The 26,058-nt window shown below is 43.0% G+C and overlaps 1 protein-coding gene across 1 annotated transcript; it reads left to right on the top strand.

Annotated features, from left to right (window-relative positions):
* The first annotated feature begins 1,000 nt into the window (after window positions 1-1,000).
* Window positions 1,001-8,012, top strand: LOC123842563 (spermatogenesis-associated protein 31D1-like). The gene is made up of 4 exons (XM_064579877.1): window positions 1,001-1,111; window positions 2,919-2,964; window positions 3,529-3,589; window positions 3,861-8,012. The coding sequence occupies exons 1-4, from the start codon at window positions 1,001-1,003 to the stop codon at window positions 7,960-7,962; spliced, it is 4,320 nt and encodes a 1,439-aa protein (XP_064435947.1). The 3' UTR covers window positions 7,963-8,012.
* Window positions 8,013-26,058: the final 18,046 nt, after the last annotated feature.

Genomic DNA, 26,058 nt, shown 5'->3' with positions numbered 1-26,058 from the left:
GTGATTTACCACAGTTTCCCAGGAGCCAATTGTACGAATAGTGTGTAACAACATGCCAACTAAGTGAGGAGCAAATGGAAAAGGAAAAGAATCCTTAAAATCAATAATGAGGCTTTTCTTTATTTTTGTTGTGTTGTTTGCTTTGAATTAAGATTAATACACCTAGGGCACCTGGGTGGCTTAGTCGTTAAGCGTCTGCCTTCGGCTCAGGTCATGATCCCAGGGTTCTGGGATCGAGCCCCACATTGGGCTCCCTGCTCTACAGGAAGCCTGCTTCCCCCTCTCCCACTCCCCCTGCTTGTGTTCTTGCTCTCGCTATGTCTCTCTCTGTCAAAAAAATAAATAAAATCTTAAAAAAAAAAAAAAGATTAATACACCTAAAAAAAAAAAAAGAAGGTAAGTACTTTAATCAGTGTCTGCAGGCAGAAAATACTGCTGCATTTAGGCAGAGTCCAATCTCAAGTTCTAAAATCTATATTCATTTAATATCATGAAGAGTCGTTGAAGCTTTTCATCTAAAATGTGAAGTTATAGGGCTGCCTGGGTTAGTCGGTTAAGTGCCCGACTTTTGGTTTTGGCTCAGGTCATGATTTCATAGGTTGTGGGATGGAGCCCTACATTGGGCTCCATGCTCAGCAGGGAGTCTGCTTGAAGATCTCCCTCTGCCCCTCTCCCCACTCTTGCCTGTGTGTGGGGGGGGGCATTACCCCAAAGGTTTTATGCAGATTAAGCTTCCCTAACTTCAGAAAAGTGCTACAGACTTATCCCCAAGATCATTTAAAGGTTTAATTATTTATATTTATTTTATACTGATTTTAGTTTTGGGAATATTTAATAATGAATTATTGATTTTAATTGAGTCAGCCTCTCTGACTGAAGATGCTAAAGGCTAAAACAAAAAACTAAAATGTGCTATGCAACATGTACAAAACTAAATAAACAAGAAAGAACTTTAAGGTCTTTAAGGGCTCATGTAAGGCAAACACATTCTATAGGAAAGATGGATTTGAGGACATATGTGATCCTGAGTATAAATGTCAGGGTACAAGTAAAAATTCCAGGTAGTTTTGCAGACTTTCCAGGCAGTGGAACTGGTAAGACTGAACTCAAGGTATCCAAACAGTAGAGGGGGACCCAGGTAATATATGGGCTATACATGGAATAATTAGAAAATTTCATTAAGGTAGCATATATGATATGATGAAAGGGTGTAGGAAAATAGGATGGCAGGGTAGGGCAGAGAGACCTGAAGGACCTAGGAGGGGTGGAGGGGTCTTCTGGGCTAGTGGGTGGGGGAAGGATTGTGAACACACCCTCTTCAATCCCCCCCCACCCCCCGAAACCCTTTGTGACTCTTATGTGTTCTGTGATGTAAGCTTGGGGAGGATATATATTCAGCGTCTGCACACTTAAGAGCTCAGTCGCCTACAGGCAGCCTTGCGATTCAGAAAATGGAGTTCAAAAACTGGAATGTTCTCTCATTTCTGAATACCTATACTGAACCATGTCTGAGCTTCAGCTCAACATGGTTGGAGATTGACCCCAACTTCACCTTCCTGTGTGTGTTGGGATTGCTTCTTCTGTTCTTGTGCTACCTGATGCTTCCATTTCCAACTTGGAAAACCAAACCCACCCAAAAGGTAAGGAGCCCTCAACACAGATTATTATGGTTTCCATTTCTAATCCCAAATCTTATTTACTTTAAAGATTTTATTTATATATTTGATAAATAAGACAGAGCCCAAGTTGGGGAGAAGGAGCAGAGGGAGAGGGAGAAGAAGGCTCCCTGTGGAGCACAGAGCCTGATGTGGGGCTTGATCCCCAGGACCCTGGAATCATGACCTGAGCTGACGGCAGATGCTTAACTTGACTGAGCTCCTAATCCCAAAATTTAAAATGAGTTTGGTAGGGTCAGAGAAACACCTAAAATGGGAAGTCTAAGAGAAGAGACATTCACTTCTTCCTCTCTAGGACAAGAGGTCTGGAAGGGCTAAGGGTTAAGGAAGGACTAAGGTTTCTACTTCAAACTCACAGGCTATCTGGATGTGGTGGCAGGTCTTGGGTAAAATCCCAAACACAGGGATTCTGTAGTCCTTATTTAGAGAGTATGGAATCTGTACGAGAATGTTTCCCAGCATTTGATCATAAGTCACATTCCCATGTCAGGCATCACTCGATCAAGCCTTCATGTTGGGCTGATCAGGAGAATGGTGCTGAGCCTCTGGGAAGAGACTGGGGTCTGAACTACGTCCTAGGATACAGGGTCCTACCTGAGGGAGCACAGAAGTGACTGTTGGACTTCATATTCTTTCTTTCTTTTTTTTTTCTTTAAGATTTTATTTATTGGAGAGTGTGAGAGCGAGCACAAGCCAGGTGGAGGGGCTGAGGGAGAGGGAGAAGCAGACTCCCCGCTGAGCAGGGAGCCCAATGTGGGGTTCGATCCCAGGACCCTGGGAGCATGACCTGAGCCGAAGGCAGACGCTTAACTGACTGAGCCACCCAGGCGTCCCAAGATAGAGCATAGGCAGGGGGAGAGGCAGTGGGAGAGGGACAAGCAGACTCGCTGAGCAGGGAGCCTGACATGGGACTCGATCCCAGGACCCTTGAGATGATGACCTGAGCCGAAGGCTGACGCCTGACTGTGCTACGCAGGCACACCCAGACTTCATTTTCTATGTCCTCATTGAACAAAGGACTTCTGACTGAGACTCTCAAGTGTGGACCTCCCAGATAAAATCCTCCTTTAAATTTTTTGAAGAAATATTGAAAACATTTTATCACCTTTAAAAATCGATAAAAGCAAGGAACACAAAGTTCTATTAATTGAAATAAAGTCGTACTATTCTTGGATAAAGAGTGTCTCCATTCTAAGAGTGACGGATGAGTCCCAACCCCCCATTCTTTTATTTTTGTTCTAGCGTCAGGGCAGAGCCAAGAGGAGGAGGAAAGGTGGGACGCTGAAAGGTAAGATTCTGCCTATTCTACCTGAGCTCTCCAAGGGTGACCCTTCCTGTCCCTTCCATGAGGGCTCAGGCCCATGACCTCTGAGGAGGTCAGCTGCTAGACACAGTCCCTCTTAGAAAACAGAGGCCTCAGAGCAGTCAGAACCTGAGACCCTTAGATTCCCTGCTCTGACTCTCTTCCTGAGCATGAAGCAGTGATGGATCTGGGCAGTGGGTGTTGCCCAGAAGGTGGCTGTGTGAGATGTCAAGAGTCAGAACTTCTGTCTCCTGACTTTGTGAAAGACTTGTGACATCATGGATACTCAGGACCCTTCCCTGAGGTAACCACTGACCTCTGTGCTTCACAGAGGTGGTCTGAGTATCACATGAGATAATTTACATGAAAGTACTTTATCCATGAAGCAAGAATACTAACCAGGATCACATCATTGACCATTTGACCTCATCTATTGATTATTGGGGCTTTCAGAGTCTAATATCCCATGGGTGTCCCAGAAGGGGACTCCTGTATTAATGCCTATGTTTCTACTTTCACTACATATATCCCATTCTCCCGGTTTCCCAGACTACAGATGCTCCCAGAGAGAAGATGAGGAAGTCCGGAAGCTGATGTCTGTTTTAAGAAGGTGACCAGTCTTTCCCCTTTTATCCTGATCCCTCTTAGAGGACGTTTTATGCAATTGTAGGATTCAGTGCAGCCTGCTATAGCCATGGGAGGGGGTAGCCATAGGAACAGGTATTGGGGTGAAGGCTACTGAGTACGTTGTGAAGTCATAAAGGGGGGGCATTGGGAGGGGTCAGCAGGCTTCAGGTGGCCCCTCCCTCTTGCCAGGCCAGCATGTCCTCCTTCCCTTGTCCTGGTCCTGGTTGCAGCTTTGTACCTCCTGTCTCCTGCAGCCCCCTAGGCCGGCATCATGATACCATCCACTTTCGTCAACTGCTATGTCCAGACCCCTCCTGTGAGGTGTGTAATAGGACAACTGCTGAGATCAATCGGCTGCTGTTCCCAGAGGCCCTGGAAGATGCTACTCCCTTGGCTTCCACAGCCTCTGTGATTTCCTCATCGTTCACTCTCTCCCCTGACTCCTCAGCAGGCCCTCCAGGAGACCTAATATCAGCTTCTCTGCCTAAGCCTTCCCCACCACCTGCCTCCATCTTCTCACCTAACCCAGTGACCCCCTTGGCTGACTTTTTTCCACCCTCACCACTGGGTGATTCTTTGCCACCAGAGTCTTTTCCTCCCTTGGATTCCGAATTCCCAAAGGACAATTTCCCACCCCAGTCCCTTGCCTTTCCTCCAATCCCACCAAATGATGCTCAGACAGTGGATCCTGTTGTCCATCCAGAGGCCACTTTGTCTCTAAATACTGAGACCTTTGCTTGTCCTAATGCACCACCAACCCTGTCTGGTTCACCACTGCCAGACTGCAGTTTAACTATGACTCAATCTAAATCGATTTCCATCTCAATGAAGCCTGTTCCAGAGATCTCATCTCCAGATAGCTCTGGTGGGTTGCCTACTTATGTCCCGACAATCATGGGCATTAATGCCCCCAGATTGTCAATTTTAGACTTCCCTTGGTGGCAAACTCATGCCAAAGACTTCTTCCCTTCAAATTTGGCTCCATATAATGTCCATCACGAGTTGCTGGCCCTCCATTCTTCAGAGGCTTCTTCCAGGGGAGACCCTGCAGCCAAGCTTGTGGAGCCTGCTAACCTCTCACTTCTCAGCCCTGATGTCCTGGCACTCCTAGAGAAACAAGTCCAAAAGAGGAGTGACTTCTGGATGTGGAAGGAAATGAAAAAGGGTTCTGTTCCAAAACAAACAACTGCTGATAAACATGACGTGGCAGTCCCCCTTCCTTTCTGGAACAGCAAAGACCAGTCAAGGGAGCTGTATGTGCATCGGCAGCCCCCATATCCTACAACCACCTTAAAGGAGGGCCATTTACAGCAAACCCCTATCCAGCTCTTCTGGGGTCTCCCAACTCTGCATAGTGAGTCCTTGTTCTCTGCTGCCCATGTCTTGGATAATTGTTCTTCCATCTTTATTTTTAACAAAATCTCGAATGCCTCCACAGAGCAGGAATCCCCAGTAGTTCCCCATCCTCTTCCTCTGTGCTTGCCTGAGAACCAGCCCCAACCCCAGCCCCTACCTATCCCTCAGGTCCAGCCCCAGGCCCACCTTCAGTCCCCACTCCCAATCCTGCCATCTGGTCCTCTAACCCAGATTAAGGTCTGTGGAGTGTGTTTTCACAGACCTGAGAAGGAATCAGAATGTCTCCTGTCAACTGAAATGCAACAGCTGGAATGGAACATGTTGCAGAAGGAACAGGAAACTGTGTGGGGTTTACCCGCTGTTGTCCAAAGATCCCAGGAGGACTTCTGTCCTTCAGCTCCTAACCCTTCTCTTAATCATCGGGCCTCCCAGGCCCGTGTTGCAATCTCTATCCTTCCTGGGCAGTTTCCTCTCACTGATGAGCTTCGAACAAAACTAGAGCATCACCTTCGAAAGAGGCTCATCCAACACCGGTGGGGCCTGTGCCGCAGGATCTGTAAGTCTCTATCACTGATGAGTCCAAGTATTTTTTCAGAGACCCCTAACTTGCAGCGCTATCATGGACGCACATGGATCTCTAAGAGTGAGAGTAAATTGAGCGAATCTGAAAGCTCTGAGGGGGACTCAGAAATGATTCAGCTAGAGGATGATGACCTGGAGAAGGACAACGATGACCTGGAGAAGGATCAGGGACACAACTCAGAGAATGGCCCAAAAGATTATCTGTTGAGTGACCCAGAGAGCTCTTCAGGTAATGTTATGGGGTATGATTCTGAAAAAGAACTTAGGAGCCCATCAGAGAAAAACTCAACAGTGTCTGTGGAGACTTTAGGTCAGAGACAACTTGAAAATGTCTTGAAAATACATTTGAGCAAAAAGTTTGAGGAAATCAATGAGGGTCAGCTCCCCGGGACTGTGCACAATTCATGGCATAGTATGAAGCAGACATCGCTTCTTTCTGAGAACTCCCACACTGAAATAAAACAGAGAAGTTTGCCACCATCAGAGGTTCAGGACTACTCCCTGAATACCTTCCAGGAGCTTCCCTTTATTAAATCTAGTGCACAACAGATGCTGGAAGCCCATATTAAAAAGTTTCGTATGAGGATGATGTGGGGCCTTCCCCCCAGGGTCCTTGAATCCATAGAGCTCTTTAAACTGATAAAGGACACATCCCATTCTAGCTTTTCCTCCTCAACCAACCTGATTTCTGAGGTAAATTCCAAACCTGGGGGCTTCAACTCCCTTAGAGGCAGCTCTAAATCTCTCCATGGAGACAAAGTGGGAACAGCAAATTCAGCCCCCATCCTGGATCATCCTCTCCCTGCCGCCTCAACTGTGGGCAAGGAAGAACAGAGAATTCCGAGGCAATCACCCTCTGCTTTCAACCATGAGTTTGTAGAGGATGTTCAGAAGATTAAGGATGGCACACAGACTCTTACACCCAACAAACATGACACCAGAGGCAACAGATGGCCCCCAAAGCTGCCTGCAAGGCAAGCTGGGGCCAGACATGAGCCAAAGGATAAGAGTGCAAATTCTAGAGGTAGAGGAGGAATGCAACAGGGCAAAGAGAAGAATCTAGAACCTGTCATTGTGCCCACAGTGTCCAGGGAGATATTCAGGGCCAAGCAACTTGATGCTCATCAATCACAATCTAATACCTTGACAACCAGCACGCAAGTAAGCTCCCAAATCATAAAGGTGAATGATAATAAAGTCAAAACTACCATCCCCATTAAAAGCCCCCCACCAAACCTATCAATTCCCCAAGATCCTAAATCCTCAAGCCTTAAAGAACAACTGTTGTGTGAGTTAAAGATTAAACTGGAAAAAAGAGAGCGTAGCCGGGCCCAAGCCCAATGCACTGGCCTGCCCCCTGCCTCAGAGAGTTTGACTTACAAGGCCTCACTGACTCATGCCCAGGGTGTCTCCAGTGGGGACATGGGAGCTTCTCAGGTGCTGCATGTCCATCCAGAGGACACAGGAATTAGTATGGAACAACAGCAGAAGCCTTGGGTCCCTAGGCATGTCTTAAGGAAGTGCCAGAATAAGAATCTCCCACCAGCTGCGGTGACCATGAGCCCTCCGGGCTCCAAGGCACAAGAGCTTGGTGGAGGGGATGCAGGACTGGGGACATCCCAACTTAAAAGGAACAGTTTCCCTACTGAGGATGTGGCATTGAAGAAGAGGTTCCCTACTCAGGACGTGCTACTGAAGGAAAAGCTGGGAAGCAAGCCTTCCCAGACCCTATCACAGAAGGGTCAGCCGCCTCCTGAAAGCCTTTCCCAGAAGGGTCAGCCTCCTTCTGAAAGCCCTTTCAGAAAAAAAATGAAGGATTTTTTGCAATGGCTTAATCCAGGGATAAAATGCAAGAGGCAAGAAAACTCCCAGGAGAAGCGCAGCCCTCTATCATCTGTGGAAAGCAGAGGCCTACTTAAAGGTAGAACTGCCTTTACTGGGACAACCAAAGCTCAGAAAACCATGACAGACGGGAAGTTCCTAAAAGAGAAAGTGGGGCGTTGGCATGCAATAGATAGCACCTGCCCTCAACAGCCCATTCCCTCCCCAACCAAGTATGGGAAAACTCAGCAGGAAGCACAAGTGCAGGCCCAGGCACAGCCTGTCCAGGGGTATCCTTTCAACTACAGGGCTCCCTCCTGTAAGGTGACAAATACCAAGTCCTGCCACCAACAAGCTGTCTTTGCTGGCCAAGGCCATCCTGGAAGTATTAGACAGATCAGAGACAAGGACAGCCAGCCACAGAAAGCTGTGGCATTTAAGGACCAGCGACTGCATAACAAGTATCCCCTATCCATGCCCCACAGGGAGCCTGCACCCCACCCACACGCCACCTGCAGGCATCAAGCTGGCCGGTGGCCTCCGGCCACTCACCACTGCCCAAGGCACTGTGTTCAGAGATCTGACTCTACTATTTAGACAGAAAACCCTTCTCCAGAATTTCCAGGGGGGGATATTTCCCACCCCAAAATAATCCCTTGTGAAGAATATTGATTCTCTCCAATAAATGTTTCTCTAATAATAGCAATGTCTGTTCTGTGTACTGTACTGGGGGCATGGGTTTCAGGAACTCAGTTCAGCTGTTACTGATTGCTTCCTTTGGCTTCTAAAAGGTGACCAGTCTCCCGGAGCTCTTGAGAAATAGATATCATGTGCCCCCCAAGACCTCCAAAGCCCATTTCCTGATGAAGTTTGAGGAGATGGGCTCTGTCTCCTGCCCTTTGGCTTAGCCTTACTGAAAATGTATAGTAGCTCATACCTTTGCCCTCATTGAATGTTTTATACCCTTTAGAGCAAGTGTTCTAGGATCAAACACAGGTATAGTTTTCAGAAAATAATGATTAAGCCACTGTTTTTACTTCACTGTTACTACACAGTAGCTTAATCATTCTGTAGAAGTCAGTGATCAGAGGATCCCACAGGTGGGTGAACTCTGAATGGGAGTGTTTGGGGGAGGGTGTGGTCCCAGTTGATCTTGGGCTGGTTGGGGTAGGGTCAAAGAACAGCATAGATGCTGCTTAAGAATCTGTCATGTGAGTCACATTAAACTTGACATTGAGGTTTCCCACTGGAAGCGCTCCCCTTCCCTGGGCCTTTCTTCAGGCTGCCCGACTGATGACGTTTTGTGCAGAACAAATGCAGAACAAAAGCATCACTTAGCTGTAAGTGGCAGGAATGTTGACCAGGCAGCTACCACCTTCCAGGGTAAGACACCTTTGAAGAAATGAAAAGTTGAAAGAGTGACCTTGCTGGTGGAACAAAGACTTATGTCTACTCATCCCCTTATCTTGACCCTGTCCTGCTCCCCTCCTTCCTCAGTCTGATCCAAGCACCACCACTTTGAGGCCAATGGGAGCATGGCACAGCCTACTGATGCCTTATACCAAAAAGGCATGGGGCTGTTCCTTGAGTACTCAAACAATATCTGCAGGCTGTCAGGCATGGCATCCCCTTTGGCGATCTTGGTGCCTTCCTTCCATCCATGCTTGATGGCAATATGTAAGATATTGCTTTCAGAATGGATAGGATGGAGGTGCCACCTCTCATATTCACTGGCCTTAGTGGAGCCATGGTAGATCTTCTCCAGAAGATGTGCAACTTATGAACCAGAGGTGAGTTCTCGACTGCGTACCAGGGTACAGATATTTGGGTGCTTATCATGGAACTCCATGGAATGCTTTTTTTCAGCCACGACTGCACACGTACGCACACTTACAATAGGGTTTTGGAGGGAAGGCAACTCCACTTGAGACTGGGACTCAAAAATGGGTTGAGTGTCCTAGAGAGCACCTGAGGTAGTCTTCTGGACAGACTCATGACTGTTCAGTGCTAAAACAAAAAACCAGATGTCTACGACCTCTTTCACTACCACACTTGTACCTTCTTGTCCAGGGTTATCATTGACCATACAGTATCTGAACGTTAGGGTCACAGAAAGAATGCAGATTTTGATGCTGTGGAGGCCCTGAGAGGGACAATAGGTGGGATGGGGCCAACGGCAGGGAACCTGAAGAAGTGAGGAGGTCCTGGAGGCTCTAACATCTATGTGGATAAACCAGCCAATAACACCGCCTGCCAGTTCCTACATAATCTCATTTTAGGGTCCTTTATGGCCAATCCAGTGCAGTTACCTCTCCTCTGTAGAGCTTGTTACCGGGAATACTTCTGGATCAGGAATAGTATAGTCTGACATTCTGTCCTTTTGCCTCATCCCCCCATCCTTCCAGTGTATATGTCCCCTCTTTATTTTTCAACTCCACGTCATTCATTTTCCACTTCTTGCTTATCTACCAAGGCCTTGTCTTCCTTTCCCCACTCTCCAAGGTAGAACTGATGGCTTATCAGGTAACCAACATGTAAGAAGCTCCAGTACAGCATAGGAAGTAGAGTCCATGGTATTGTAATAGTGTTATCTGGTGACAGATGGTAGTTGTAGTTGTGGTGAGCACAGCATAGTATCGAGTTGTATACCTGAAACTAATGATATTGCATCAACTATTCCATTAAAAAAAACCCAAAAACAAAAAAAAAAACAGGCTCCAGTACAAGTGGGCCCCATCTAATCCCCTTCAATCCTTCATGTCTGGCAAGATCTTGTCTCTCTGCCTTTTCTAGAAATGCCTTTCTGTAAGTAACTGATTACTGTTGGATTAAATCTCACGTCTCACAATTGAGTCTACTCACAATTGAGAGTACTGAGGCCACAAGAAATTCAGCCCCAGCACTACCTGGAAATCATTCACTGATTGCACAGATACTTATCCCAGGCTTACTAACGTGAACAAAATAAATGGAGATAGGTCACTATTTCCTTAGTACATTCTCTCCTGTTACTCAGATCTATTTTATTTTATTTTAAATTTTATTTGCGAGACAGCACAAGCACTAGCAGGGGAAGTGGCAGAGGGAGAGGGAGAAGAAGACTCCCCGCTGAGTAGGGAGCCCCCCATGGGGCTCGATCCCAGGACCCTGGGATCATGACCTGAGCTGAAGGCAGCCGCTTAACTGACTGAGCCGCCCAGGCGCCCCTCAGATCTATTTTAAACTTCCTTCACTTTCTTCAAACTTAGGCCATCTTCACTTGCCCAGCAGATGTGCTAGACCACAGTTCACAGGCGTGACGTGGGAGCTTTTCACAAAACAAAAAACAAAACAAAACAAAACAAAAACCTTCCAAAAAGTATTTTCCTATTCCTCTTTTTCCTCTTCCTGTTATATGGAAAGAGGTTTCCTTCCCAATCTCAGGAAACATACTTTTTGAAATGTCTTCATTGAGAGATAGCTAAATTCTAGTCTCGATGGACTGATCTACCCTTTCCACGTCTCCTTCTGCCCCTCTTCCTGTCCTTCTGAGGCACCCAACATCTTTTTTTTTTTTAACGCTTTTTACTACAGAAATGTTTAAACATGTACAAGAGCAGATCGAACAATATAACTTCCCACATATCCCTCACACAACTTGCACTATTATCATTTGGCAGGTGTGTTACACCCATCCCATCTTTTACACTATCATTAAAGTGCAAAAGCCCATTTAAACATCTTGCCATCCCTCTCTGAGACACATGCCATGTGCCCATGTCAAAGCTCTCACATTTCTTTGATATTTATCACCTGCGGAACATACTTACTCACAACAGATGTATGCAGCATTGGTGATGAAAAACCACCGAGCTTTAGAGGCTTTGGCAATCAGTTCTGCTCTGCCATATAGTCAACCCTGAGGAGCCATTTGAGTGAATTCCTCAACTCCACACAAGAAGTAATCTTCCAGAGCAAATTCAGGGCACAATTTCACTGTCCCTTAATCACACAGTAACTGTAACTTGCAAAAAACATAGGAGAACACTTTATGTTAATAAAGACTTGACACTGCTCTGTTTTCAAGTATTTAGAAGAAAAATTTGTCCTGTCACTTTTCAAATGAACTATTCTGTTTCAAGTTAAATACAGTAGATCAAACACTCCCCTCTTTCCCAAAATGCCATTAAAAGTAAAAGATGAGATGAAAAAAATGCTCAATATCATTAGCCTTCAGGGAAATGCAAATCTTAACCAGTATTTGCTAGCGCTTCAGACCCACAAGGATGGCTAAAATCAAAAAGAGAATGCAAGTGTTGGTGGGAATGTGGAGAAATTAGAACCCCCACACAATGTTGGTGGGAATGAAACATGGTGCAGTCTTGGAAAACACGCTGGCACCTGCTCAAAATGGTAAACATAGAGTTATCATATGACCCAGCAGTTCCACCTCTAGGTATATACTCAAGAGAAATGAAAACATAGGTCTACACAAAAACTTGTAGACAAATGTTCACAGCTATCTTATTCATAAGGTCAAAAGACAGAAACAATGCAAACATCCATCAACTCAGAAATGGGTAAATAAAATATGACAGATCCATATGATATATTTTTTGGAATGAAGAAGACCAATCCATGCCACAACATGGATGAACCTTGAAAACATTATGTGAAATGAAAGAAGCCAGTCACTAATGACCACATATAATTCCATTCACATGAAGTGTTCTGAATAGGGAAGTCTAGAGACAGAAAGTAGATTCATCTTAGAGCTGGGGGGAGGATGGGAGAGGGGAATGATAGCAAAAGGTTGCAGATATTTTTCTCTCAAGCCATGACAATGTTTTAAAATTGACTGTGGTGATGCACATGTCTGTGCATATACTGAAAATGAAGGAATTATACACATTAAATGGGTGAACCGTATGGTATGAACTACATTTCAATAAAGGTGTTAACAAGTAAAAGATTTAAAAATAAGTGCTTAAGGATGACAAGAAGGGGAGCATACAAGACAATAGATGTCAACATATTTTTGGAAGATGGAAATCCGGTGGAGGAGTGCTAACTGACTAGCAGAGTTTCAAACAAAGTGCTGGCAAATCATTCACACTGAAAAACCCAGGAAACGAGCAACCTGGTGGCACTAGAGAAAAAGAAATGAGGGGTTCCGTGTTAATAAACAAGTTGAATTTTTGTTCTTTTTTGTTTGTTTTATATTGCACATAATTTCTAAAATCTTTTTTTTTTTTTTGAGTGGGGGTGCTCTTTGCCAGTATTTGTAAAACCTTGTTGAAATGTTAGCATGCTTCAAATGTGCAGAGAGGATCCCAGGTTTCTCGCGTGGGACAGAACCTGAGACAACTGTTTTAAAGTTGGCATTGCACACATCTGGGGTCTGAGTATGGTGGAAGCAGCAGCAGCTGGAATCAAAGCCAGAAATCTCAAAGGCTGGGTTAAATTCATTTTTGAAATGTAAGTATTGGAAAATAAACTTGTGCCGAAGTTGCATACATGGTAAAACCATACCATTTATACAGATTTACCTAGTAAGATTTTGACCTGTTTACAATCTCTCTTTCCTTTCCTCCTTCCCCTTCTCTCTACATAGGAACACTCGTATACACGTATAATAATTATGCATACATTCTTGAATATTTGAGAATACATTTCATGCATCATGCACTTTCTCCCTGAATATTTTTCATTGTATATTTCTTAAGAAAAAGCATATTCTCTTACAGCACAGTTATCTCCTTCAGTAAATTTCACATTGACATGAAACTTTTAACTAATCTCCCATTCACATTCCATTTTTATCAATTTATGAAGTAATGTCATGTGTGTGTGTGTGTGTGTGTGTGTGCGCGTAAACCTCCTTTACAGGATTTAGTCTAGGATCACATACTACATCTAGTTGTTGTGTATCTTTAGTTTCCTTTAATCTGGATCAGTTTCCCAACCTCTTTTAGAACAAGGCCATTTTTGAAAAATAAATTTGCTGTGCCATATTTATAACCCCTTCTCACCTAGAAATTTTTTTGGGTGGAGCTTATCTTGCTCGGACTTTAAAGGATGTTTTTATAATTGTGAGTCCTAGGGGCCTTAGGGGCAGTCAAGATCACACTTCCTATTTAAAAACAATTCCAGAGATGCAAAGATACGTGGAGGGATTTTTCTTAACAGACATACCTCCTGCAGTCAAGGGAGGGTATGTGAAGTGGGATGGGCTTGAAGTGTACCTTCCTTTTGGGTAGAGACAATGGTGAAGCTGTGGATGCAGGAGAAGAGAGATAAAGAAAGGAGCTGTCATTACTGGTAAACCCTCCTCATATGGGAGGGAAAGGACTGGGTATCTAGGGCCAAGACTGATTCATCAGAGAGGGAATATAGGCAAGTCAAGTAAGGAAATGATACAGGGCTTAATTTCAACAGTTTATAATCTAAATAACAAAGCTGTAAGGGTTCCAACGATTAGATGACTAGGTAGCACGGGGAGATGAAATAAATACACATAAACCATCAACAAAAATGACATTATTTTTAAAACCGGTAGAGATGACAATAGGTATTTTGGTGAAAAGTTTGAAGGTATATGGGAAAAATACTTTTCATGGAAAAAGTAAGCATAGGTGTCATTCAAAAAATGCCAAAAGGTATTGCTAATTATAATTACAATTGTGCTCATTAGACATTATGCTAGAGGAGCCCACTTCCTAAATCAAGATGAGTTTGGTCCTGTGGGCTGTGATCCAGCACATTTGCTCTGTAAAATAAAGGAATCTTCAAAAATGTTGGGGGAAGAAGGGGGATTTGAAGGAGAGAAGAAAGGGAGCAGCAGGGTGAGACACTGTATGTGTGGAAGAGAACCTGTAGGGCGTGAATAGCCTAAGAGGGATTTGGGGAAATAAAAGAATTACTAAAACTTCTAAATTGTGTGCCACAGGTCCATGGGTGTGTCATGCCCTTGTCTCCCTCTTTGTCATCCTTTCTGTTCCTTGGTACAGACTATTCTGCTTTCTCCTGCTCTTTAGTGAACTTGAACACTTTTGAGGAGATATGGGGGGTGGGGCTGCCGCTGAGTCTATTTCTGGTTTCACACAGGTAAAAATGCATGAGGGAGAGCTGCAGCTGAAGGCAGAGTGGATCTTGGCCGATGTAAATCCCTGGGTATAGCGAACTTTCAGAGATGATGTGAGGTCCAAAGTGAGATGACTACGTAGTAAAAAGGGTCTCAGGTAATATCAGGGTAACAGGTGGAATGAGAAAATTTCACTACGGTAAATATATGATACGGTAAATAGGTGGAGGAGGAAGGTAGGTTGGAGGCATCTAACGGGCCATGGAAGGATGGACACATCTGCTGCGCTGGATGGTGGGGGAAGGGGCATGTGAGTTTCTCTCGCCTGTGTTGTCCCCTCCCCCACCCTCAAGAACCTTTGGTGTCTGTACTAAGGCTCTGTGATGTGGGCCTGGAACTCTAGTCTAGAACATGTATTCTCAATGCCCAGCTGCCTGAGGCAGCAGTGCATTTCCAATGATGTGAATCATCTTTGTCTGAGAAGCCTTAGTGCACCACGGCTGAACTCCAATTAAACTTGCTCGGTCTTCCCATCCTTGCCTTCCTCTGTGGGGTGGGGCTCCTTCTTTTGGTGCTGTGCTACCTAAAGAGGAAACCTTGTTCACCAATATTTTGGAAACAGAGAGATGTCAATCAGGTAAGTAAAGTCCCTCAGAGATATTAAATTCTTCTTTTCAAATACATGAATTCAAAGCTAACAACTTCCAAATGATGCTTTTACTGAATCTTACAAATTTTACATTGTATTTCCTTTTCTTTTCTCTTTTCTTTTCTTTTCTTTTCTAAGTAAGCTCTACGCTCAGTGTGAAGCCCAACACAGGGTTTGAACTCATGACCCTGAGATCAAGACCTGAGCTGAGACCAAGAGCCAAGCGCTTAACCGACTGAGCCACCTAGATGCCCCTTAAGTTGTATTTTAATTTTCATTTGGTTTAAAATATTTTTTTTTCTCTTGAGTCTTTTTCCTTGAACTGTGTATTAATAGTGTGTTATTTAATCTAATCTAAACATTTTGGGATTTCCAGCTATCTTCCTGTAGTTGATTTCTAGTTTAATTCTACTATGGTCTGAAAACCTACTTTGTGTGATTTCTATTTTATATTTGTTAAGGTGTGTTTTGTGGTGCCGAATGTGGTCCATCTTAGTGAATGTTCCATGTGAGCTTGAGAAAAATGTGTATTCTGTGGTTCGATGAGGTATTCTATAAATGTCAATTAGATCAAGTTGATTGATGGTGTTGTTTGGGTCAACTATATCTTTACTGGTTTTCTGCCTGCTGAATCTGCCCATTTCTGATAGAGGGCTGTTGAAATCTCCAACAATACCAGTGGATTCATCCATTTTTTCTTGCAATTCTACCAGTTTTTCCCTCACATACTTTGACACTATGTTGTTACATGTGTACCTGTTAAGGCGTGTTGTGTCTTCTTGGAGAATTGACCTCTTTGTTGTTATGTAATGCTCCTCTTTACCCCTGATAATTTACCTTGTGAAGTCTGCTTTGTGCAAAATAATACAGTTACTCCTCTGTTCTTTTGGTTAGTGTTAGAATGGTACATTTTTCTCTGTCCCTTTGCTTTTAATCTATGTGTATCTTTATATTTAAAGTGGGTATTTTAACATAACTTATAATTGGTCCTTGTTTTTATCTAATCTGACAGTCTTCTCTTTTAATTGGTGAATTTAGACCACTTCCATTTAGTGGTTTTTATTTTTTATTTATTTATTTTTTATTCTTATTAATCCCCGTACATTACTTCATTAGTTTTAGATAAAGTGTTCCATGATTCATTGTGCATAACACCCAGTGCTCCATGCAGAATGTGCCCTCCTCAATACCCACCACCAGGCTAATCCATCCTCCCACCCCCCTCCCCTCTAGAACCCTGTTTGTTTTTCATGGTCCATCGTCTCTCATGGTTTGTCTACCCCTCTGATTTCCCCCGCTTCATTCTTCCCCTCCCGCTACCTTCTTCTTCTTTTTTTTTCTTAACATATATTGCATTATTTGTTTCAGAGGTACAGATCTGAGATTCAACAGTCTTGCACAATTCACAGCGCTTACCAGAGCACATACCCTCCCCAGTGTCTATCACCCAGTCACCCCATCCCTCCCACCCCACCCCCCACTCCAGCAACCCTCAGTTTGTTTCCTGCAATTAAGAATTCCTCATATCAGTGAGATCATATGATACATGTCTTTCTCTGTTTGACTTATTTCACTCAACATAATACCCTCCAGTTCCATCCACGTCGTTGCAAATGGCAAGATCTCATTCCTTTTGATGGCTGCATAATATTCCATTGTGTATATATATATATATATATATATATATATATATATATATATATACCACCTCTTCTTTATCCATTCATCTGTCGATGGACATCTGGGCTCTTTCCACAGTTTGGCTATTGTGGACATTGCTGCTATAAACATCGGGGTGCACGTACCCCTTCGGATCCCTACTTTTGTATCTTTGGGGTAAATACCCAGTAGTGCAATTGCTGGGTCGTAGGGTAGCTCTATTTTCCACTTTTTGAGGAACCTCCATACAGTTCTCCAGAGTGGCTGCACCAGCTTGCATTCCCACCAACAGTGTAGGAGGGTTCCCCTTTCTCCGCATCCCTGCCAACATCTGTCCTTTCCTGACTTGTTAATTTTAGCCATGCTGACTGGTGTGAGGTGGTATCTCATTGAGATTTTGATTTGGATTTCCCTGATGCCGAGCGATATTGAGCACTTTTTCATGTGTCTGTTGGCCATTTGTATGTCTTCTTTGGAAAAATGTCTGTTCATGTCTTCTGCCCATTTCTTGATTGGATTCTTTGTTCTTTGGGGGTTGAGTTTGATGAGTTCTTTATAGATTTTGGATACTAGCCCTTTATCTGATATGTCATTTGCCAATATCTTCTCCCATTCTGTCGGTTGTCTTTTGGTTTTGTTGACTGTTTCCTTTGCTTTGCAAAAGCTTTTTATCTTGATGAAGTCCCAACAGTTCATTTTTGCCCTTCCTTCCCTTGCCTTTGGCGATGTTTCTAGGAAGAAGTTGCTTCAGCTGAGGTAAAAGAGGTTGCTGCCTGTGTTCTCCTTTAGGATTTGGATGGACTCCTGTCTCACATTGAGGTCTTTCAACCATTTGGAGTCTATTTTTGTGTGTGGTGTAAGGAAATGGTCCAGTTTCATTCTTCTGCATGTGGCTATCCAATTTTCCCAACACCATTTGTTGAAGAGACTGTCTTTGTTCCATTGGACATTCTTTCCTGCTTTGTCGAAGATGAGTTGACCACAGAGTTGAGGGTCCATTTCTGGGCTCTCCATTCTGTTCCATTGATCTATGTGTCTGTTTTTGTGCCAGTACCATGCTGTCTTGATGATGACAGCTTTGTAATAGAGCTGGAAGTCCAGAATTGTGATGCCGCCGGCTTTGCTTTTCTTTTTCAACATTCCTCTGGCTATGCGGGGTCTTTTCTGGTTCCATACAAATTTTAGGATGATTTGTTCCATTTCTTTGAAAAAAGTGGATGGTATTTTGATGGGAATTGCATTGAATGTGTAGATTGCTTTAGGTAGCATTGACATCTTCACAATATTTGTTCTTCCAATCCATGCGCATGGAACGTTTTTCCATTTCTTTGTGTCTTCCTCAATTTCTTTCATGAGTATATTTTATAGTTTTCTGAGTACAGATACTTTGTCTCTTTGGTTAGATTTATTCCTAGGTATCTTATGGTTTTGGGTGCAATTGTAAATGGAATCGACTCCTTCATTTCTCTTTCTTCTGTTTTGTTGTTGCCGGATAGGAATGCCACTGATTTCTGTGCATTGATTTTATATCCTGCCACTTTACTGAATTCCTGTATGAGTTCTAGCAGTTTTGGGGTGGAGTCTTTGGGGTTTTCCACATAAAGTATCATATCATCTGCAAAGAGTGAGAGTTTGACTTTTTCTTTGCCAATTTGGATGCCTTTGATTTCTTTTTGTTGTCTGATTGCTGTGGCTAGGACTTCCAATACTATGTTGAATAGTGGTGATAGTGGACATCCCTGCTGCGTTCCTGACCTTAGGGGGAAAGCTCTCAGTTTTTCCCCATTGAGAATGATATTCGCTGTAGGTTTTTCATAGATGGCTTTTATGATATAGAGGTATGTACCCTCTATGCCTATACTCTGAAGAGTTTTGATCAAGAAAGGATGCTGTACTTTGTCAAATTCTTTTTCTGCATCTATTGAGAGGGTCATATGATTCTTGTTCTTTCTTTTGTTAATGTATTGTATCACATTGATTGATTTGCGGATGTTGTACCAACCTTGCAGCCAGGGATAAGTCCCACTTGGTCATGGTGAATAATCCTTTTAATGTAATGTTGGATCCTATTGGCTAGTATTTTGGTGAGAATTTTGCATCCATGTTTATCAGGGATATTGGTCTGTAGTTCTCCTTTTTGATGGGGTCTTTGTCTAGTTTTGGGATCAAGGTAATGCTGGCCTCATAAAATGAGTTTGGAAGTTTTCCTTCCATTTCTATTTTTTGGAACAGTTTCAGAAGAATAGGTATTCATTCTTCTTGAAATGTTTGGTAGAATTCCCCTGGGAAGCCATCTGGTCCTGGGCTTTTGTTTTTTGGGAGATTTTTGATGACTGCTTCAATTTCCTTAGTGGTTATAGGTCTGTTCAGGTTTTCTATTTCTTCCTGGTTCATTTTGGGTAGTTGATACATCTCTAGGAATGCATCCATTTCTTCCAGATTCTCTAATTTGCTGGCATAGAGTTGCTCATAATATATTCTTATAATTGTTTGTATTTCTTTGGTGTTGGTTGTGATCTCTCCTCTTTCATTCATGATTTTGTTGATTTGGGTCATTTCTCTTCTCTTTTTGATAAGTTTGGCCAGGGGTTTATCAATCTTGTTAATTCTTTCAAAGAACCAGCTCCTAGTTACATTAATCTGTTCTACTGTTCTTTTAGTTTCTATTTTTTCATTGATTTCTGCTCTGATCTTTATGATTTCTCTTCTCCTGCTGGGTTTAGGCTTTATTTGCTGTTCTTTCTCCAGCTCCTTTAGGTGGAGGGTTAGGTTGTGTACTTGAGACCTTTCTTGTTTCTTGAGAAAGGCTTGTATTGCTATATACTTTCCTCTCAGGACTGTCTTTGCTGCATCCCAAAGATTTTGAATAGTTGTGTTTTCCTTTTCATTGGTTTCCATGCGTTTTTTAAATTCTTCTTTAATTTCCTGGTTGACCTATTCATTCTTCAGTAGGATGCTCTTTAGCCTCCATGTATTTGAGTTCTTTCCGACTTTCCTCTTGTGATTGAGTTCTAGTTTCAAAGCACTGTGTTCTGAAAATAGGCAGGGAATGATCCCAATCTTTTGGTACCGGTTAAGACCTGATATGACCTAGGATGTGATCTATTCTGGAGAATGTTCCATGGGCACTAGAGATAAATGTGTATTCCGTTGCTTTGGGGTGGAATGTTCTGAATATGTCTGTGAAGTCCATTTGGTACAGTGTGTCATTTAAAGTCTTTATTTCCTTGTTGATCTTTTGCTTAGATGATCTGTCCATTTCAGTGACGGGGGTGTTAATGTCCCCCACTATTGTATTGCTGTCGATGTGTTTCTTTGCTTTTGTTATTAATTGCCTTATATAATTGGCTGCTCCCTTGTTAGGGGCATAGATATTTACAATTGTTAGATCTTCTTGTTGGATAGACCCTTTAAGTATGATGTAGTGTCCTTCCTCATGTCTTATTATAGTCTTTGGTTTAAAATCTAATTTGTCTGATATAAAGATTGCCACCCCAGCTTTCTTTTGGTGTCCATTAGCATGGTAAATGGTTTTCCACCCCCTCACTTTCAATCTGGGGGTGTCTTTGGGTCTAAAATGAGTCTCTTGCAGACAGCATATCGATGGGTTTTGTTTTTTAATCCAGTCTGATAGCCTGTGTCTTTTGATTGGGGCATTTAGCCCATCTACATTCAGGGTAACTATTGAAAGATAGGAATTTAGTGCCATTGTATTGCCTGTATGGTGACTGTTACTGTATATTGTCTGTGTTCCTTTCTGGTCTATGTTGCTTTTAGGCTCTCTCTTTGCTTAGAGGACCCCTTTCAAGATTTCCTGTAGGGCTGGTTTTGTGTTTGCAAATTCCTTTAGTTTTTGTTTGTCCTGGAAGCTTTTTATCTCTCCTTCAATTTTCAATGACAGCCTAGCTGGATAGAGTATTCTTGGCTGCATATTTTTCTCATTTAGTGCTCTGAATATATCCTGCCAGTCCTTTCTGGCCTGCCAGATCTCTGTGGATAGGTCTGTTGCCAATCTAATGTTTCTACCCTTGTAGGTTACATATCTCTTCTCCCGAGCTGCTTTCAGGATTTTCTCTTTGTCTCTGAGACGCGTAAGTTTTACTATTAGATGTCGGGGTGTTGACCTATTTTTATTGATTTTGAGAGGGGTTCTCTGTGCTTCCTGGATTTTCATGCCTGTTTCCTTCCCCAAATTAGGGAAGTTCTCTGCTATAATTTGCTCCATTATACCTTCTGCCCCCCTCTCTCTTTCTTCTTCTTCTGGGATCCCAATTATTCTAATGTTGTTTCGTCTTATGGTATTGCTTATCTCTCGAATTCTGCCCTCGTGATCCAGTAGTTGTTTATCTCTCTTTTTCTCAGCTTCTTTATTTTCCATCATTTCTTCTTCTATATTACTGATTCTTTCTTCTGCCTCATTTATTCTAGCAGTTAGCGCCCCCATTTTTGATTGCACCTCATTAATAGCCTTTTTGATTTCTACTTGGTTAGATTTTAGTTCTTTTACTTCTCCAGAAAGGGTTTCTCTAATAATTTCCATATTTTTTTCAAGCCCAGCTAGTATCTTTCAGGTGATGATTCTGAACTCTAGATCTGACATCGTACTAATGTCCATATTGAGTAGGTCCCTGGCAGTCGGTACTACCTCTTGTTCTTTTTGTTGAGGTGATTTTTTCCAACTTGTCATTTTGTGCAGAGGAAAATAGATTAATGAGAGAACAAAATGCTAGCAGAGTAACAACGTCCCCAGAAAATATACTCTAAACAAATCAGAAAAGACCCGAAGCAGTGGGAAAAGAAAGGGAAAGAGAGAAAAAAGAAAAAGAAAAAGATAAAAATAAAAATAAAAACAAAAACAAACAAAACAAAACAACAACAACAACAAAAAACCAGAATGTGATCAAATATGATCAGGCTGGTATATAGATCAGTGCCACACACTAGATTTGGGGTGTATTTTGGTCTTTTAGAAGAAAGTGCCTCCCAAAATTTTAAAGAAAGAAAAACTTATATATGTACAAAAATAAGGGTTGATATGATGAAGGGATGAAATATGACTGTAAAGATGGAAATTATAAAAAATTTTATCAAAGGAATTGATAAGGAGTTGTTTGAAAAAAGAAAGAAGAGGATTTAAAAAAAGAAAAAAGAAAAAAAAGGGAGAGGGTGTGATCAGGCAGGGGAATAGAAAACACCATATACTAGAGATTTAGGGCATATTTTGATCTGTTAGGAGAAACTATCTCAAAATTTTAAAGAGAGAACAACTTATATATATATAAGCCAAAATTATGGGTAACTACTATGAAGGGATAGAATATGACTCTAAAAATGAAAAATAAATTTTTTTTTTAAAAAAAAGGGATTGATAAGATGTAGGTTGAAAAGGGAAAAAGAAAAATTCAAAAAGAAAAAAAAAAGATAAAAAGACAGTTAAAAAAAAATTTAACTTTGAAAGACTAAAGAATCATGGTAAAAAAGCCATCAGTTCTATGTGCAGTAATTCCCTAGCGCTGGAGTTCTGCCATTCTCATTGATTGGTAAACTTGGTCTTGGCTGGTTGTTCTTGCTGATCTTCTGGGGAGGGGCCTGTTGCCATGGTTTCCAAATGTCTTTGCCGCCTCCCAGCTAAGTAATCTGCTCGGGTTTGCTCTCCGGGGCTTTTGTTCCCTGCGAGCTTTCCGTACAGCTTTGGAGGCGAGAGTGAAAATGGCGGCCTCCCAATCTCCGCCCTGGAGGAGCCGAGAACTCGGGGCCCCACTCCTCAGTGAACCCCCAGAGAAAAGCTGTCAGTCACTCCTGTTTCCCCGGTCTCCGGCCGCACTCCGTGCTCACCCGGCCTGCGACTGCGCGCCTCTATCTCTGGCACCCGACCCGGGGTGGAGTCTCCAAACCCAGCAGATCCCTGCGGTGCACTCCCGCGCGGCTCCTCCCGGGGGAGGAAGGTGAGTCTCCGTGGATCTGCCGCTTGTTGTGTCCCTGCTGGAGTAGCAGTGGCCCGACTGCCGCAGATCACGGTTTATGGCAACCCCGAGCTGAGAGCCCGCGCCTGGGCTCCGCCTCTGCAGCCGGCTTCCCTGCTCCATTACCTGGGAGCTCTGCCACACTCAGGCACCCCCGGTCTTTCTGTGACCCCGAGGGTCCTGAGACCACACTGTCCCGGAGGGTTCCACCCCCCGCTTAGCCACCAGAGTGACGTCCCTCAGCGGAGCAGACTTTTAAAAGTTCCGATCTTGTGCTCCGTGGTTCTATCACTTGCCAGAAGCGGCCGACGGAGGCCCCTCCCCCGCCGTCTATCCTCCCGAATATCGCCTCGGATTCACTTCTCCGCACGTCCTACCTTCCAGAAAGTGGTCGCTTTTCTGATGAGAGAGTTGTTGCTCTTCTTTTCTTCAATCTCCTGTTGAGTTTGTAGGCGTTCAGAATGGTTTGATCCCTATCCAGCTGAATTCCTGAAAGGAGACGAAATCCAGGTCTCCTACTCCTCCGCCATCTTGCTCCGCCTCCCCCCCCCCCCCATTTAGTGGTTTTTAAATATACTTGGATTAATATCTCTACTGGTCCGTACTGTTTACTATTCATTATACCTATCCTTCCCCTCTTTTCCTTTTTCTGATTTTAAACAAGCATTATATATAATTCCATTTCTTCACTTTTGTTAGCATACCAATTGTTCCCTGTTTAAAAAATATTTTAGTGGTTGTCCTAGAGTTTGCAATATACATTTACAACTAATCTAAGTCCACTTTCATATAACGCTATACCAATTCGTAGATAGTGCAGGAGTGTCCAATTCCTCCAGCCCCTTGTAACATTGATGCCATTCATTTCACTTATCCATACACTAAAATCACCCAACACATTATCATTATTATTAGGTCAATTGAGAGTAAGATGAATGAAAGTTTTATTTTGTCTTCACTCATTCCTTCTCTTTCTTTCCTTTACGTAGATCTGAGTTATTTTCCTTCTCCCCAAAGAACTTCTTTTAATATCTTTTGCAAGGCAGGTCTGTTGCTGATGAGTTCCCTGTTTTTATCTGTCTGAGTTTTTATTTCTCTTTCACTTTTGCAGAATAATTTCACTAGATATAAAATTTTGGATTGGTGGTATTTTTCTTTCAACACTAAATATTTCACTCCAATCTCTTACTTGCATGGTTTATGATAATAGGTCATAATTCTTATGTTTTTTTCCTCTAGAGGTAGGGTTTTTATTTTCCTCTGGATTCTTTCAAAAATTTTCCTTTTATATTCCTACAGTTTGAATATGATATGTCCATGTATGAACTTCCACAGTGTATGGTTCATCTGTCATTAATTTTGGAACATCCTTGGCCATTATTACTTAAAATATTTTTTTTGTTCTTTCTTCTCCTTCTGGTATCCCTATTACCTATATGTTATACCTTTTGGAACACAGTTCTTGGATATTCTAGATTTTAGCATTAAAAAAATTATTTTTCTCTTTCTATTTCAGTTTGGAAAGTTTCTATTCTAGAGACATTCACTGCTCTAGGAAAAGAGATTTGGCAGGGGTAAGGGTTAAGGAAAGACTAAGTTTTCTACTTGAAACTCAGTCTATGTGGGTATGGTGGCATGTCTTGGGTAAAATCCCAAACACAGGGATTCTGTAGTCCTGGATTGGGTTATTTCGAGAGTATGGGATCTGTGTAAGAGAACAAAGTTTTCCAGCACTTGATCATGAGTCACAGTCCCATGTCAAGCATCACTCGGACAAGCCTTCCTTTGTGTTGGGCTGATCAGGAGAACAGTGCTAAGCCTCTGAGAAGAGCCAGGGGTTTGAGGTATGTCCTAGCATGCAGGGTCCTACCTGAGGGAGCACAGATGTGACTGTCGGGCTTCAGTTTCTATGTCCTCATTGAACAAAGGACTTATGACTGGGAATATCAAGTGTGGATCTCCCAGACAAAATCCTCCTTTGAGTTTTTCAAAGAAGTAAATATTGAAAACATTTTATCAGCTTTCAAAATTGATAAAAGCAAGGAACACAAAGTTCTATTAATTGAAATGGAGTCCTACTATTCTTGGATAAAGAATGTTTCCATTCTAAGAGAAGAGTGAGAGATAAGTCCCAACCCCTCATTCTTTTATTTTTGTTCTAGCATCAGGGCAGAGCCAAGAGGAGGAGGAAAGGTGGGAATCTGAAAGGTAAGGTTCTGCCTATTCCACTTGAGCTCTCCAAGGGTGACCCTTCCTGTCCTTTTCATGATGGCTCAGGTCCATGATCTCTGAGGAGGTCAGCTGCTAGACCCCATCCCTCTTAGAAAACAGAGGCCTCAGAGGAGAGGCTTATGGAAAGGCAATCAGAGCACAAAACCCTTCTCAGATTCCCTGCTCTGCATGAAGCACTGATGGATCTGGGCAATGGGTGTTGCCCAATAGGTGGCTGTGTGAGACGTCAAAAGTCAGAACTTCTGTCTCCTGACTTTGTGAAAGACCTACGACATTATGGATACTCAGCTTCCTCTTTGAGGTATCCATTGCCCTATGTTCTTCATAGGGTGGTTTTCAGTATCACATGGGATAGATAATACATACAAAAGCCCATTGTGAATGATAAAAATACAAGTCTTACTTTCATCGATCATGTGACCTTATATCCTAATTCTTGGAGTTCTCCAAGTCCAATCTACCAAGGGTATCACTTAAAGGACACTCTACTCAGCCTCTTATAAGATCTCTTGCTTCTATCTTCATCATTCTCCTGGTTTCCCAGGTGGGAGAACTTGCCAGAGTGAAGTAAAGGAGGCAAGAAAGGTGCTTTCTCTTCTGCAAAGGTGACTAAACATTACCTTCTTTCTTGTACCCCCCCCCTTTTAAGCAGAGTCTATGAATTTCTAGGGCCTCAGGGAAGCCCGGGATTGACATGGGATAGAAATTCCTCAGAGTTAGAATGTGAAAGTCTTGGGGATGTTGGTGGTGGTTGGGGGGGGCGCTACCTTTGCCAGATCTGCCAGGGTCACATATATTTGTTCTGGTCCTGGCTGCAGCTTTGTACCTCCTGTCTCCTCAGCCCCCTAGGCCGGCATCATGATACCATCCACTTTCGTCAACTGTTATGTCCAGATCCCTCCTGTGAGGTGTGTAATAGCACAACGGCTGAGGTCAATCGGCTGCTGTTCCCAGAGGCCCTGGAAGATGCTACTCCCTCTGTGATCCCCTTGGTTTCCACGGCTCCTGTGACTGACTCATCATTCACTTCATCCCCTGACTTCTCAGCAGTCCGTCCAGGAGACCTAATACCAGTGCCTTTGCCTGAGCCTTCCCCACCACCCCCCACTATCTTCTCACCTAACCCA

The sequence above is a fragment of the Mirounga angustirostris genome, unplaced genomic scaffold (assembly GCF_029215605.1).
Source record: "Mirounga angustirostris isolate CCGP_5_RB_7025 unplaced genomic scaffold, mMirAng1.0.hap1 SCAF_15, whole genome shotgun sequence".
Lineage (NCBI taxonomy): Eukaryota > Metazoa > Chordata > Mammalia > Carnivora > Phocidae > Mirounga > Mirounga angustirostris.
Note: the sequence above shows the minus strand (reverse complement) of the source record. Positions and strands in the feature narration are given on the sequence as shown.

Coding starts and splice junctions, on each gene's coding strand:
- LOC123842563 (XM_064579877.1), top strand. CDS start 1,001: ATGGATTTGAGGACATATGTGATCCTGAGTATAAATGTCAGGGTACAA. Junction 2,965..3,528: donor GAAAGGTGGGACGCTGAAAG/GTAAGATTCTGC, acceptor CCGGTTTCCCAG/ACTACAGATGCTCCCAGAGA. Junction 3,590..3,860: donor CTGATGTCTGTTTTAAGAAG/GTGACCAGTCTT, acceptor TGTCTCCTGCAG/CCCCCTAGGCCGGCATCATG.